The sequence below is a fragment of the Megascapheus bottae genome, chromosome 2 (assembly GCF_031878675.1).
Source record: "Megascapheus bottae isolate mThoBot1 chromosome 2, mThoBot2.hap1, whole genome shotgun sequence".
Lineage (NCBI taxonomy): Eukaryota > Metazoa > Chordata > Mammalia > Rodentia > Geomyidae > Megascapheus > Megascapheus bottae.
This window is the reverse complement of record NC_143510.1, coordinates 11,768,863-11,783,097: the sequence shown is the minus strand read 5'-3', so window position 1 is coordinate 11,783,097 and position 14,235 is coordinate 11,768,863. Positions and strand designations below refer to the sequence as shown.

The 14,235-nt window shown below is 36.0% G+C and overlaps 1 protein-coding gene across 1 annotated transcript; it reads right to left on the bottom strand.

Moving 5' to 3' along the window:
• Window positions 1–221: 221 nt before the first annotated feature.
• LOC150066380 (olfactory receptor 4N5) lies at window positions 222–1,127 on the bottom strand. Its single transcript, XM_090352727.1, has one exon. It carries the CDS (start codon window positions 1,125–1,127, stop codon window positions 222–224), a length of 906 nt encoding a protein of 301 aa, XP_090208853.1.
• Window positions 1,128–14,235: the final 13,108 nt, after the last annotated feature.

Here is a 14,235-nt window from a genome sequence, read left to right as displayed (position 1 = left end):
TCATTATCCACTTGAATAAGGCCTAAAAGACAGAATAGTAAGTGTAATATCCACTTAGTTATATTATAAAAAGTGTAAGTATTTGATATCTTATTTAATAAATGATTTCATAAATCAATACACATACATGAATGCATGAATATAACTTAACTGATCTTAGCTTATTTTTTTGTTTACTTTTCTCATTTTTTTTATTGCATTTAAAATCCTACAAGTTGACTTTAAGTCTTTCTCATAGAAGCTTTGACATCTTGGTTGCGAAGAGTATAAATCACAGGGTTCATCAAAGGAAAGATGACTGTGTGAAATAAAGAAACGACTTTGTCAGCTGGGAAAGCACAGAAGGGGCGAGTATAGATAAAAATAGCAGGTCCAAACATGAGAAACACAATGATAACATGAGTGATACATGTAGAGATAGCCTTGCTTTTTCCTTCAGAGGAGTATTTTTTTACATGGCATAGGATGATGGCATAGGAAGACAGAAGTCCTAAGAAACACAGAAGAGAGAGCAGGCCAATATTGGAGACCATGAGAAGCTCTACTACAAAAGTATTAGTGCAAGCTAGATTGATGACCTGTGGGACATCACAAAAGAAATTGTCTAGCTCATTTGGACCACAGAAAGGCAAGTGTAGGATAAGTGCTACTTGTACAATGGAATGAGCAAAGCTTCCAAGACATAGAGCCAACAACAATACATAGCAGACTCTAGGGTTCATAAGGTTTGAATAGTGTAATGGACGACATATAGCAATATAGCGATCAAATGCCATCACAACAAGAAGGAACATCTCCCCTGCTCCAACAAAATGCAGAAAAAAGAGCTGAGTAATGCAACTTCTGTAGGAGATTATTTTCTTCTCAGATAGGAAATCCATCAGCATTCTAAGAGTCACAATGAAAGAATAGGAAACATCGAGGAAGGCCAAATTACCCAGGAAGAAATATAGCGGAGCAGTGAGTCCAGGATCTAATCTAATGGTGAAAATCATGAGAATATTTCCAGGGAGGATTATGAGATAGAAAATTGAGACTAACACAAAGATAAGGAGTTGAACATCTTGAGACTGAGTTAGACCAAGCAGGATGAATTCCATCACTTGTGTGCTGTTTTCTGCTTCCATTCCTTCTCAAATTGCAGAATAAAAGAACAATATATCAATCACAAACACTTTTTTTATTTTACAGATGCATAATATTTGAAACAGTATTTACCAGAGTTAACAATCCTCAATTCTCTTGTGTCTTGAATTAACCTTTTTTTGGTTAGAATGATGTATAGAGATGTAGGGTAATGAGTACAATACTTCTGGTACATTGTCACACCTTCCCATATTTTTCTCCCACTTTTGCTACTCCCCCACCCCCTTGCAAATTGTAAAGTTAATTTCCAACATTGTCTTGTGGGTATAGCTGTTGCATTGGTTCACCCTTTGTCTTTTGTCTCATCATTTTGCCTTTCCTCTTCCCTTCCCTAATTCAAATAAACAAATAACCATATATATAATATGTCAGGTACCAAAATCAGATACGGTAAAGCCAGGATAAACAAAAAGGAAAAAAAAGGAAAAGAAGAAAGAAAAAACTTCACATAGTACATTAAAAATGACCACCACAATGATAAACCCAGATTTTCATATCCTGGTGTTTATTTCACCTAGCTTCATCCTTTGTGGCCATATGCACATAGATTTTGAGGTGCTGTGATCCTCTCCAAGGAAAATCCTAGAGATATACTAATAATTACAAACCAAGGAAACTATGGAGCCTATGTTTCTTTGGGTCTCGCTTACTTCACTTAAAGATTTTTTCCCAAGTCTTTCCATTCCCTTATGAATTGTGAAATGTCATTCTTTCTGACAGCAGCATAGAATTCCATAGTGTATATATACCACATTTCCTTGATCCATTCATCTACTGAGGAACATCGGGGTTTGATCCATATCTTAGCTATGGTAAATAATGCACTGAATATAGGTTGAACTGCTAGGTTTAGTATGGGCTTATTTATGCATATTTGGGTTAATGCCCAGGAAAGGGATTGCTGAGTCATAGGGGTGATACAGTAGAACTCCTTGGCACATATCAAAACTTTCTTAATAAAGGCCCAGAAACACAACAACCCAAAGAAAGGTTGGACAAATGGATTGCAGTAAAGTGCATATATTTATAGCAAAAGACTTAACTAGCAAAACAAAAAGAAAATCCACAGAATGGGAGAAAATTTTCACTATCCATACAACAGAAAATGGCATCATACCTAAAATATCCCTAAAGCTCAAAAAATTTAATTTCCCAAAAACAAGCACTCAAAGAAACCACCACCCCATAAAAAAGTTGTTTAAAGAATTAAAGAGAGACTTCTCTAAAGAGGAAATAAGAATGGCCAACAGACACATGAAGAAATACTCGACATCTCTGGCCATAAAAGAAATGCAAATCCAAACAACTTTGAGATTCTACTATACTCCAATTAGAAAGGCCATTATAAAGAAATGTAATAACAAGAAATGCTGGCTGGAATGTGGCCAGAAGGTTATACTACTACACTGTTGGTGGGACTGTAAACTTGTTCAGCCTCTGGAAAGTAGTATGAGTTAACCTTACTTTTCTAAGATTTCACTAAAAAAACCTGTTGTTCTAACAAAATTTTCCTTCCCTGTCAAATATTTCTAAATAATTGTGATCCTGCAAGATTATTGTCAGTCTTCTTCATCTCAGAGAACAAAGCATTTTTTTCACTTGTTTTTCCTTCAGTTACAACATAATCACTTGTTCTTGATTACTTTTATATTGCTATCTGAATTTATATTCATCATTTTGCTAAATTTTTATTAGCTAACCACTGGATCGATATTTTCAATTCAAACTACATATGTTTACCCAACTTAGAAATATTTCTCAAGTTGCGACTATATCTAGGGCCTTGTGATATATCCTATCTACTTCCTCATTTTAAATTCTGATTAATACTTACACATACTCATTTATTTCATGCACATATAAACCAGTTTGTTTTAAATTTCATGATGTTGTCCAAATAAATTTTTTCTCACAAAGAAGTTGGTGTTGTAAAAAATATAGAAAAATGTAAAACAGTTGTCTCTTTAAACAAAAGAAATGAAAGCATAAAAAAATCTGAAAAATTTTCCATATAGAACATATACTCCAAAATACACATTTGAAGAATATGAAAAATAATGTGACCACATTTTTTATATATACAATGGATGTTTCTACCTAACAAAGTGATGGCATATAAGAGTTGAATATTAAAAGAGCTTACATTCCTAAATGAAACTAATTATGAAATTATTATTAATATTTTGTTAATGGATGCTACATTTGGGCACTTCAAATTGTTATTTTGGTTGTTTTAACCAAAATATATAATTTTGTAAAATAGGAACTATAAGATCCTAAAGAAATTCAAAATTAAGACATTGCATTCAAAAACTGCTTTGGTAAATGGCAACATCTCTGTACTATGTACAATAGGGACCCAGTCAAGCTCTCTCCCACAGAAAGAGAAAATCAGGGAATCCCACAAGCCAACTAGCTCAAGAAATCAACACTTACAAATTTAAGAAGTATGCAAACTGGAAAAGAAACAGATAAAGCTTATAGACAACACTCTCAAAGAATCCAAAACATGAGGACCTCTCCCCAACCCCTCACCGCCAGGGCCTCTGAGCTGTAAAAGTGGCAGTGGGGGTGGACACTGGGCCAGGAAGCCCAGAACTCTAGCAAGCAGAGGAATCCACAGGCAGGAATCCCATACAGTCTGGGCATGGAGAGCACAGACAGCTGAGGAGACCATAGGGGCGGTGAGTGGCCCTCCAATGCAATGGAACTGTGCACAGCCAAACCCCGATGAGTAAGTAGCCCAGCGGGATCCCCAAGCCCATCTGGAAAGCAGAGATGGTGGTGTGTTACAAGAAAGATTGGTAAGTGTAGGAGGGGACAAAGAATTCAGAACCCTGCCCTTTTCCCCAACCTCCTCCCCCCACCCCAGGCCATTGATTGAAGACTGACAGGCAGTCAGGGGCTAAGACCCAGCACCCCAACAAAGAGTGTGGAGGTGTACCTGCTCCCACCTGCCCACAAGCCTCCTCTCCCAGGCCACTGAAACTAGAGACTGAGGGGTGCTAACACCCTGCCTTCAAACAGCAGGTGTGTGTGTGAGAGAGAGAGCCTGCATGCCTGCATCTGATTGAACCAAAACTAAGTGGAGTATCCTCCTGCTGGGAGCCTCTGGTAAGCTAGCATCAGCCCCCCCCCCCATGAAGTCACCAGAAGACTCACACCCAAAAGCAGCCCAGTACTTTCCTGAAACACAGCAGTGTACTGATGGGTAGACCAGCAAGGGCAGAACTTGTGCTCTGAGAGCCAGAAAGGGCCTGCTCTACCCTCCGAGCCCTTAAGAGCCAGAAAGGCACAGTTCCGCACTTGGAGTCAAAGTCCTCTGCTGGACCCCTGGGAACATGACCAAAAAACTAGCCGCTGGGCTAGCTGAGAGCGTGCAGAAGCTCCCAAACCACAGGCCCTTGGATGGGCCCTGCCACTGGAAACAGGGCCTGTAAATCAGTGGATGGGCTATCTGGAAGCTAGCTGTGCAATGGCACACAGCCTTTGGGAAAGGGTGACACACCTGTAAAAAGCTGCAAACTCAGACCCAGTCAGCAACAAAACTAATTTGGCTGAGAACCACACATATATACAGAATCCCAGAACCACCAACCCAAACCAAGTAAAGACCACCACCTATTGACCACAGAGCGAGTCTACAATAACAGTCTCCATTCCAATGCGGCAGAAATGACAGCAACAAAACATGCAATTTATGAATAATCAAAGTCCCACACAAATCCCAAAAAGGAAACAAGAGTGAAGGGATGAGAGAGATTTCACCATCCAAAGATATGACACCTGAAGAGACATGGAATGTGAGTCTGTTAAAGGAGATGATTGTGGACATGACTAAAGAGATTAAACTAGAATTCCAAAAACAATTCCAGCACCATAAGTAGGAAATCAACAAGGAGCTCCTCAACTTCAAAAGACAAATGGAGAAAAAAATAGAAAAAACTCATACATCCCTAGACAAAAAGATAAATACCCTCAGAGACATGGTCAGTTCAATGTCCACAATGCAAACTAAAATGGAAGCATTAAGCAACAGATTGACTGAGATGGAAAATAGGACATCAGGAATGGAAGATAAAACACAAGAGCTGGAACAGAGAATCATCAGTCTGGAGAAATCAGTAAGAGCTCACAAAAAATTAGAATCATTGCAGACCTTGCCACACAAACCCTAAATGTAAGAAAAGCTTGGAAAAATATCATTCACGCTCTGAAGACCAACAACTGCCAACCCAGACTGATATACCCAGTGAAATTAGCATTTACATTTGAGGGAGAAACAAGAATATTTCATTCCAAAGAGAAGCTATATGAATACATGCACAATAAACCAGCATTACAAAAAATTAACTAATCAAGAACAAACTGCAGAATAGCAAGAACTCCCATCAAGAAGCTATCACCTACAAATCACTAAACACATAGTGGGTAAAAAGAGAGAGAAAGAAACTCAGAAGTAAAAAGAAATAATGACAAAGGACACTAAATACTTCTCCATAATTTCCTTAAATGTGAATAGGATGAACAATCCAATAAAAAGTCACAGAACAGCACACTGGATTAAGACACAAAACCCATCAATATGTTGCCTCCAAGAGACCCACCTCACTGCCAAAGACAGAAACAAACTCCAAGGGAAAGGATGGAAAAGAATTTTCCACTCCAACTCACCATGCAAAAAACAGGAGTTGCAATCTTAATCTCTGACAAACTTCTCAGTAAAATCAGTACATAAAGATAAAGGTGGCAACTACATATTAGTAAAGGGTACAATCCATAACCAGCGTATTACTGTTATAAACATTTACTCCCCCAACACAAGAGCACCTAAATTTGTCAAGCAAACTCTCTTGAGTACAGAACAAGATAGACTCAAATACAGTCATACTGGGAGACTTCAATACATCACTCTCACTAAATGACAGGTCGACTGAACAAAAGATAAGCAAAGACACCACTGACTTAAAGTACACCATAGCCCAGCTGGGCTTAACAGATATACACAAAGTCTTCCATCCAACAGCAAAACTTTATACATTTTTCTCAGCAGCACATGGAACATACTCCAAAGTAGATCATATAATAGTTCATACAGAAAACAAGCAGATACAAGCAGACTGATATAATCCCATCTGATCACAGTGGAATCAGACTAGTTCTGAACAACATAGTAAAGGGTAAAAAACATTTAAACACTTGTGAGCTTGACAACACTTTTCTGAATAACTCCTGGGTTATAGAACAAATCAAAGGAGAAATTCAAACATTTCTTGAATGTAATGACAATCAAGATACTTCAGAAAGGAACTTACGGGACAGCAAAGCAGTTTTAAGGGGCAAATTTATCACACTAGGAGCCCATCTTAAAAAGACAAAAGAAGAGCATGTAAATAACTTGCAGAAGAAATTGAAGCACCTAGAGGAGCAAGAAAAAGTTAATTCTAAAACAACTAGAAGGACAGAAATAACAAAATAAAATCAGAAATATCACAGATTGAAATAAGATCCATTATACACAAAATTAATAAATCAAAAAGTTAGATCTTTGAAAGAATCAACAAAATTGACAGACCCCTGGCAAGACTAATCAAAAAAAAGGAGAGGGGAGACTCAATTAAGCAAGATTAGAGACCCCATGAGAACAACCATGATTGATATACAAGAAATTCAGTCCATTATAAATAAGTACTACCAGGGCCTATATTCAAAGAAACAAGAAAATCTAGTAGAAATGGATGACTCCTTAAATAAATATAGGCTACCCACATTGAAAAATGATGAGGTAAACAAATGAAACAATCCAATTTCATACAATGAAATTGTGGAAGCAGTCAGGGAAATGCCAACCAAAAAGAGCCCAGGTCCAGATGGTTTAAGTGCGGAATTCTACAAGACATTTAAAGATGAAGTAACACCTATACTCTTGAAACGCTGCTGAGAAATAGAAGCAGAAGGAGCAATACCAAGTACATTTATGAAGCTAATATTACACTCATCACCAAACCAGGGAAAGAGCCAAAAAAAAAAAAGGAAAACTACAGACATCTCTCTAATGAACACAGATGCAAAACTCTTCAATAAAATACTAGCCAATGGAATCCAGAAACAAATTTAAAAAATTATACACTATGATCAAGTAAGCTTCATCCCACAGATGCAAGGATGGTTAAACATTCGCAAATCAGTCATTGTAGTATATCATATCAATAGAGCTAAACATAAGAATCATATGATAATTTCTCTGGATGCAGAGAAGGCATTTGACAGAATAAAACATCCATTCATGTTAAAAGCACTAGAAAAAATAGGAATAAGAGTTACATTCCTTAAAATAATTAAAGCCATATATGATAAACCTACAACCAGTATTATACTAAATGGAGAAAGACTGGAACCATTTACCTTAAAATCAGGAACTAGACAGGGATTCCCACTCTCTCCTCAGTGGTGGAGGATGTCTACTAATTGCTGTCACTATGTTTCTAGGAGTGACCAGATCCACAATGAAGTAACAAAGGGAAAAAAATGGAGAAAAGTATGCAAAAAAGGAAAAGGAAAAATGAGAGCAATAAAAGTAGTAAAATTCTAAAATTCTAATTAGAAAAAATTATTCAGTTTATTTGGGGAAATGTATGTCTCCCATTTATTCAGGATCCAGTATCTTGATGGAGTTTCACAATTTCAAAAAAGTTTGAATGGCTGTCTTTGGAAAAAGAAAATTATGCTTCTCACAAGGACATATGTTTTCTTCTACTCACATGAGACAAAAAGGTATTGCTAGTATGGAAGCCTCAAAGTTCTTCACCATCTCAAACTTTCTTTGTTCCTTTAAATATTGTAAAGGATAAGTACACAGAAGAAATGTGGCAAGATGTTCATGTCCCTTTTTTTCTTTCTCAGTCTCTAATTTCATAAGCATTTGGAGGTAAACTCTATAATTCTATGTTGTTTTCAGATTAGTAAGGGGTTTAATGAAAATACCTCTCTCCTAAAAGTTTACTCCATCATCACTTTCAATTTTTTTTCTTTTCCAACTTATTTCCTTTTTTCTCCATTCTCTTCCTGCTAATTCTGTCTGAATAAATTCATTTTATACATTCTGTTTTATTTGCTTATATTTCATTTTATTTTCATATAATTTATATCTCTGCTCTTCAATATATATATCTGGTTCATTATTTCCCTATTGTGAGAAAGTGTAGGAGCATGAATTCATGTAAGATCTCAAACTGCTTTTTGGGGGGGGCAGTCAAGGGGCTTGAACTTCGGCATTGAAACTGTCCCTGTGATCGTCGCCCTACCCCTGGGCCTGGATGCTGCCCTGAACTCTTCAGCACAAGATTATTACCCTATCCTTGAGCTACAGACCCACTTCCCATTTTCTAATGACTAATTGGAAATAAGAGTCTCTTGGCTTTGTATTGCTTGTATTGTCCAGGCTGGCTTTGAACCTTCATCCTCAGATCTCAGCCTCCTCAATAGCCAGGTAGGATTATAGGCGTGAGCCACTGCACTGGCTCAGAACTCAAATACTTTAACTCGTCAGTACTTTTCATTTTACTATCTACATACAGCTCATTTCCTTATTTTTCTATTGATTCTTAGGAAGTAAATGGTTTTAGGGCAGGGAGTTTGGCCTAGTGGTTAAAGTGCTTGCCTAGCATGCATGAAGACCCGGGTTCAATTCCTTGGTACCACATACATAGAAAAAAGCCAGAAGTGTTGCTGAGGCTCAAGTGGCAGAGCTCTAGCCTTGAAAAAGTCCAAGGACAGGGCTCAGGCCCTGAGCTCAAGCCCAGGACTGGCAAAAAAAAAAATAAGAATGGTTTTACAATGCCAAAATGTCCATTCTAATCATAGTAAATGTCAAATAACTGTGAAGTAATCCCTTCTCAGTCCAAACCATACACAAATACTTGAGATTTGCTTATATATTTTCCCTATTTCTAACTATTTAATCGTGAAAATAATTTTGTGATCTGTTATAATCTCTAACTTATGATGTGTTCTACATTTCTAAATGACTTGTGAAGCGCTCTACTTTGCTAAATGCATATTTGCAGTTCAATCACTGTATCATCAGAGATGAGTTATTAATACTTTAAATGTTTAAATGTTTTAAAATACAAAAAAATCTATTGTTCCTATTGTACAAAATAGGAAAGAACACATGAATATCAAGTGATATATACATAGTAGAAAATTCATCTCTACTCAATGAAATAAATGGAAGTACATGGTGACATAAATTATGTTAAAGCGTAATAAATAGATAAGATACCACTAGAATTTCTGCCACTTACCTGTTGTTAATTCCAGGATTTTACAAGAATCTCTTAAGGAGTTAGTTATGTAATTCAGTCCAAGTTTGAAGTATACTTTATTTTGGAATCTGTAAGTAGAAATTTTATATTGCTATTTGCTAGGAGCATTTTCAAGAGAAGAAAGCATTTCAGCTTGGTGCCTATACTTGTAAGCTTGAAAATTTCTGAAGTCAATGAAGTTTCTCTGAAGAGTCTCCCTATATTGTGTGATTTTATTTTGATTTCATATCTCTTTGTTAAATTTACAATTGATTTATTATGGCGAGAATTAAGTCGTTTATATTATGATCAACTTGAAGTCAAGAGGGTGAATCACTGAAGGTATTTTCACTTACTTATAGTACATATTTTATCCTTTTAAAAATAAAGGTAGACAGGCAGGTTTATTTAAGAAACAGATAAAAGATACTCCATATCTGAATTTAGAGCTCACCCTTTTCTGCGACCACAATATCATTCTGCATTCATAAATCAAGGCAATAGATATCCAAGGTGAACATATAATTTAAAATTGTCTTCCTTATATTTCCTACACATATTAAAGTGACAAAATTTTCACCTTACAAGAAATCTAATTCTCTTCTTAAATAAGTAACAACTTCCTTCTACTTGGTGAACGAAATTAACTGATAATTCCACTAATTTCCTTCAGTTTTAATTGTCAGAGCATCACAGATTCATAATTTTTCTCTTTTAATTTGTGATTGAAGAAAGAATGTGCCTTGGGGCTTATAACTACTCTGAGGCCATAGTCTACTACCAGTGGGAATTAAAGGAATACAATGTAGAAGCAGACAAAGAAAAGGAAAGGACAACTTAAATGTTAATGTATCAAAATACGGAACATCAAGGCCATACCTTATCACGTTGGAATATTAAAGTTGATATTTTATCAGCGACAGGGCAATGTGGTACTATGTTTATATGGCATGTAAATACCACAATAGATTTCCCTATATAATCACTTTATATAATAGTTTTCTCTCTCTGCTGAGAAAGCTTTAACAAATTGAACAATTTTATAGAAACAAAAAGTTTCACATCAGCATGCAAAGGTGTGTGTTTGTTATTTTTCTACTTAATTTGTATATAATATGATGCTTAATGAATTAATTGGATAAGAAGTGATATTGTATATATATATGTGTATATAGATGTAAACATACATCCATATGTGTTTGTACACACTTATACAAATGTGAATATATAACATACATATGTGTATATATATATACATTGCATGTTACTTAAATCAAATTAAATATATAGAAACTTAAATATCAGATTTTACAAAAAAAAGTCAAAACCTTCTCTGCAGGAATTTTTTTGTGTGCAAAGAACATTGTTTTCTACAACAAATACAATACAATAGTTCATCAGAGATTCTTGTTCCTATGTGTTACTTAGTAAACATTGATCAACATTTTCCAGTTCTTCTCTCCAGAGTACATTTTTCAGTCTCTGATAATCACAATTTTACACCTGATTTTATCAGCTCAATTTTAGAGTGAAAATTGGAAAAAGATAACGCAGGAATATATCTTTCTGTTCCTAGCTTATTTCAACTCACATAATCTCAAGTTTCATTCACAGTAACAGAGAAGAGATGTTTGTTTTTCTATTTGACAGAAGAATATCGTGTACAGGGCCAACATTTGCTTTATTCATCAGTAGAAGGGTAAAAGTTCATTCTGATTTTTTTCTTCTTCCATGGAAGTAAAATATCCTCTCAGCATATCTGATTTCATTTCCTTTGAATATATATTTCAAAATCATGCTTCTGTATTTAGTTTTAGTTCTTTAAATTCCTCACTAGTTTTCATGAGAGATATACTTATATCACTGTGCACAGGGTTTCTATTCTCTAAATTCTGACCAAGAGTTAAGATCATCAGCATTCCTGTTAGGAGTGATATTTACTTGGTAAGGTGATAACAAATAATGATTTTGATCTGTATCTCTCTCAAGATTATTGAGATAATTGGCACATTCTTTTTGGCCTTTTCTATATTTTTGAGCAATGGCTTTACATATATATTGCTCATTTTAAAATTGCTTTATTTGCAATTTTGCTGCTGAGATTTCTGTGTTTTTATATTTCTGAATACTCTGTCATGATTTAAAATTATTTTTTCAATTTATGTAAATTATCTACTCTTGTTTCCTTTGCTATACAGAATCTTCTAACTTTTATGTCCCTCCATATTGTGTTCCTTTTTTTTCACTCATTGAGTCTTACTAAATTCAAAATTATTGAGGTATTCTTCATGTTCTCTTTCTTCTATATCAATTAAGAAGAACAATAAATATCCTTTTATCATTTCAATAAATTCTAACATATTATTCCATGTAAATGCTTACATCAAGCAAAACTTCTGAAACATTATATTGATTCAATTTATTTACAACACTCTTTGGAAATATTTTTCATGTTAATGTAGTTCCACATTAAGCATTCTCAGTTTTTTTTTTTTGCCAGTTCTGGGCTTGAGCTCAGGGCCTGAGCACTGTCCTTGGACTTTCTCAAAGCTAGAGCTCTACCACTTGAGCCTCAGCACCACTTCCGGCTTTTTTGTATGTATGGGGTACCAAGGAATAGAACCCAGGTCTTCGTGCATGCTAGGCAAGCACTTTAGCCATTAGGCCAAACTCCTGGCCTGCATTCTCAGTTTTATAGTTCTAATGTTGCTCTGTGTGATTTAAAACATATTTGTGGGGAGGATTCTGGGAAAATGGCCAAGGTTCAGGATGTGTCTATCTGAGCTCTCTCCAAGGTATTAGTTTTAGCATTCTAGAGAAAAGTTTGTGGCTAAAGAGTCGCAAGTAAGCCATAATAGCACAGAGATCTCAGCCAGAGAGCAAAAAGGCAGGAAGCCTGCTTAAGAACAGAATTATGTGCTCAAAGCAGCACCTGTAGCAGCAGTGGCAGCAGTGGTGGTGGAGGCAGTGACAGCGGTGTCTGCTGCTACTCCCCAGAGCACCTGTGGCAAGTTAATGGCAAGAGCTTAGCATGTCACTTTCCTGCAGCACAGACCAGGTGAAATCATCATCCTGTGGGCTACGGACAGATGCAGATTGCAGATGGCTATGAAAGCCAAGAGGACATGTGAATAATTCACAAAAGACAGTCTTTCTCCTTTTTACAGAAAAGCACTGGGAAGGTAGCCCCTCCTCCACCAGCTAAGAGCAGCGCCATCTTGACTACCGGCAAAGAGCCTGCTACACAAACTAGCAGATAACTGGAGCCTAAGAAGCAGTGCCTGCAGCACCATTTCTCAAAAGGGAAAAGGATTCTGACCAGGGTCAGTTTAGACTGGCAATGGATTCCCTGCCCTGGAAGGAAAAATTCCTCCCAGGGCTTGACAGTTTTTCTTTCCCAGTAAATAAAGCCAGATGTGGTCCTATACCTTGGCCATCCTGGCAAAAACAATAGTGTTTCCGTGCTGGGTCAGAGAGAGTTTCTGGTTCCAGATAGGATATAATTGCACCCACATTCAAGCTACTGAAAACAGCTAATTTTTCTCCGACAGGACATATAAAGAACATCCCTTGCCAGTAGATTAGCCTGGGTAGACAGTAACAAATACCCCAAGCATGTAAGGCAGAACTTTTTCCTGCCCACTCAAACAATCGGGGAAAACCAACTAAGCCAAAGGAAAATGGATCATCACAAGGAAAAAAGAAATCCCATAAAGATGCTGGATCCTGAATAAATGGGAGACATACTGAATAATTTTTTCTAATTAGGATTTTAGAATTTTACTAGTTTTTATTGCTCTAATTTTTCCTTTTTCCTTTTTTGCATTCTTTTCTCCATTTTTTTTCCCTTTGTTACTTCATTGTGGATCTGGTCACTCCTAGAAACATAGAGACAGCAATTAGTAGGAGATTTATTCAATCTCCTATTTTTAATCTCAATGTTTTAATTTTATTATTCTTTAAATTTGCAGAATTTTGAGCATTTTTTCCTGATCTTTTATATAAATTTCTCTTTTTCTTTTACATAGTCGTTTTCTTTAATTTTTAATTTTACTTTTTAAATTTTTTAGACATTTATTTTGTCTTCTCATATTTTAACTCTCAGTTATCATCACTCTATTCCTTTCTTTCCCTACATTACTCTTCTCTAATTTTCTTCTCTTGCCTTTCATATACCTCTCTATATCTGGATTTTCTCCTTTAATTTCCACTTTGTGGATCTACAGTGGATTGTTGTTGACCCACATTGTATATGTATTTGTTGAATTATTCTGTGGGCCCAGATTTATTTAAATCTCATAGGGATTGGATTGGTATTTGACTTAAAACTGTGTTCAGTTATACTTTTGGATTTGTATTTAAATGCACAACAAAAGAGAGAGAGTGAAAATACCAGTCTAAGATTGTGAACATCTACAGTCTATGCAACTCCAGAGTGCTAGGTTGGTTCTCACCTTAAAACTGCAATCTTCTGTAGTATTAATCTTGCTTCTATTTCCAAGTTGGCAAAACAAGAAACTCAAGAAAAATGGCAAGTCAAGAAATCACATATCCCACTTAGAATAAGCAGGTAACAGAGCAGGCAATGAAAAACGTAGAGGAGAGTCCTTAAAATGCTCTACAAATGCTAGTGATAAACATACTCAAGGAAAAGTTAGAAAGCATGAAGAAGGATATGCATGAATGTAGTGAAGCTAATCAAAGATTAATGGAGGAATTCATGGAATCTGCAAACAGAAAGCTGAATGAATTCAATGAAAGTCCTAGGAGAGTACAACCACTG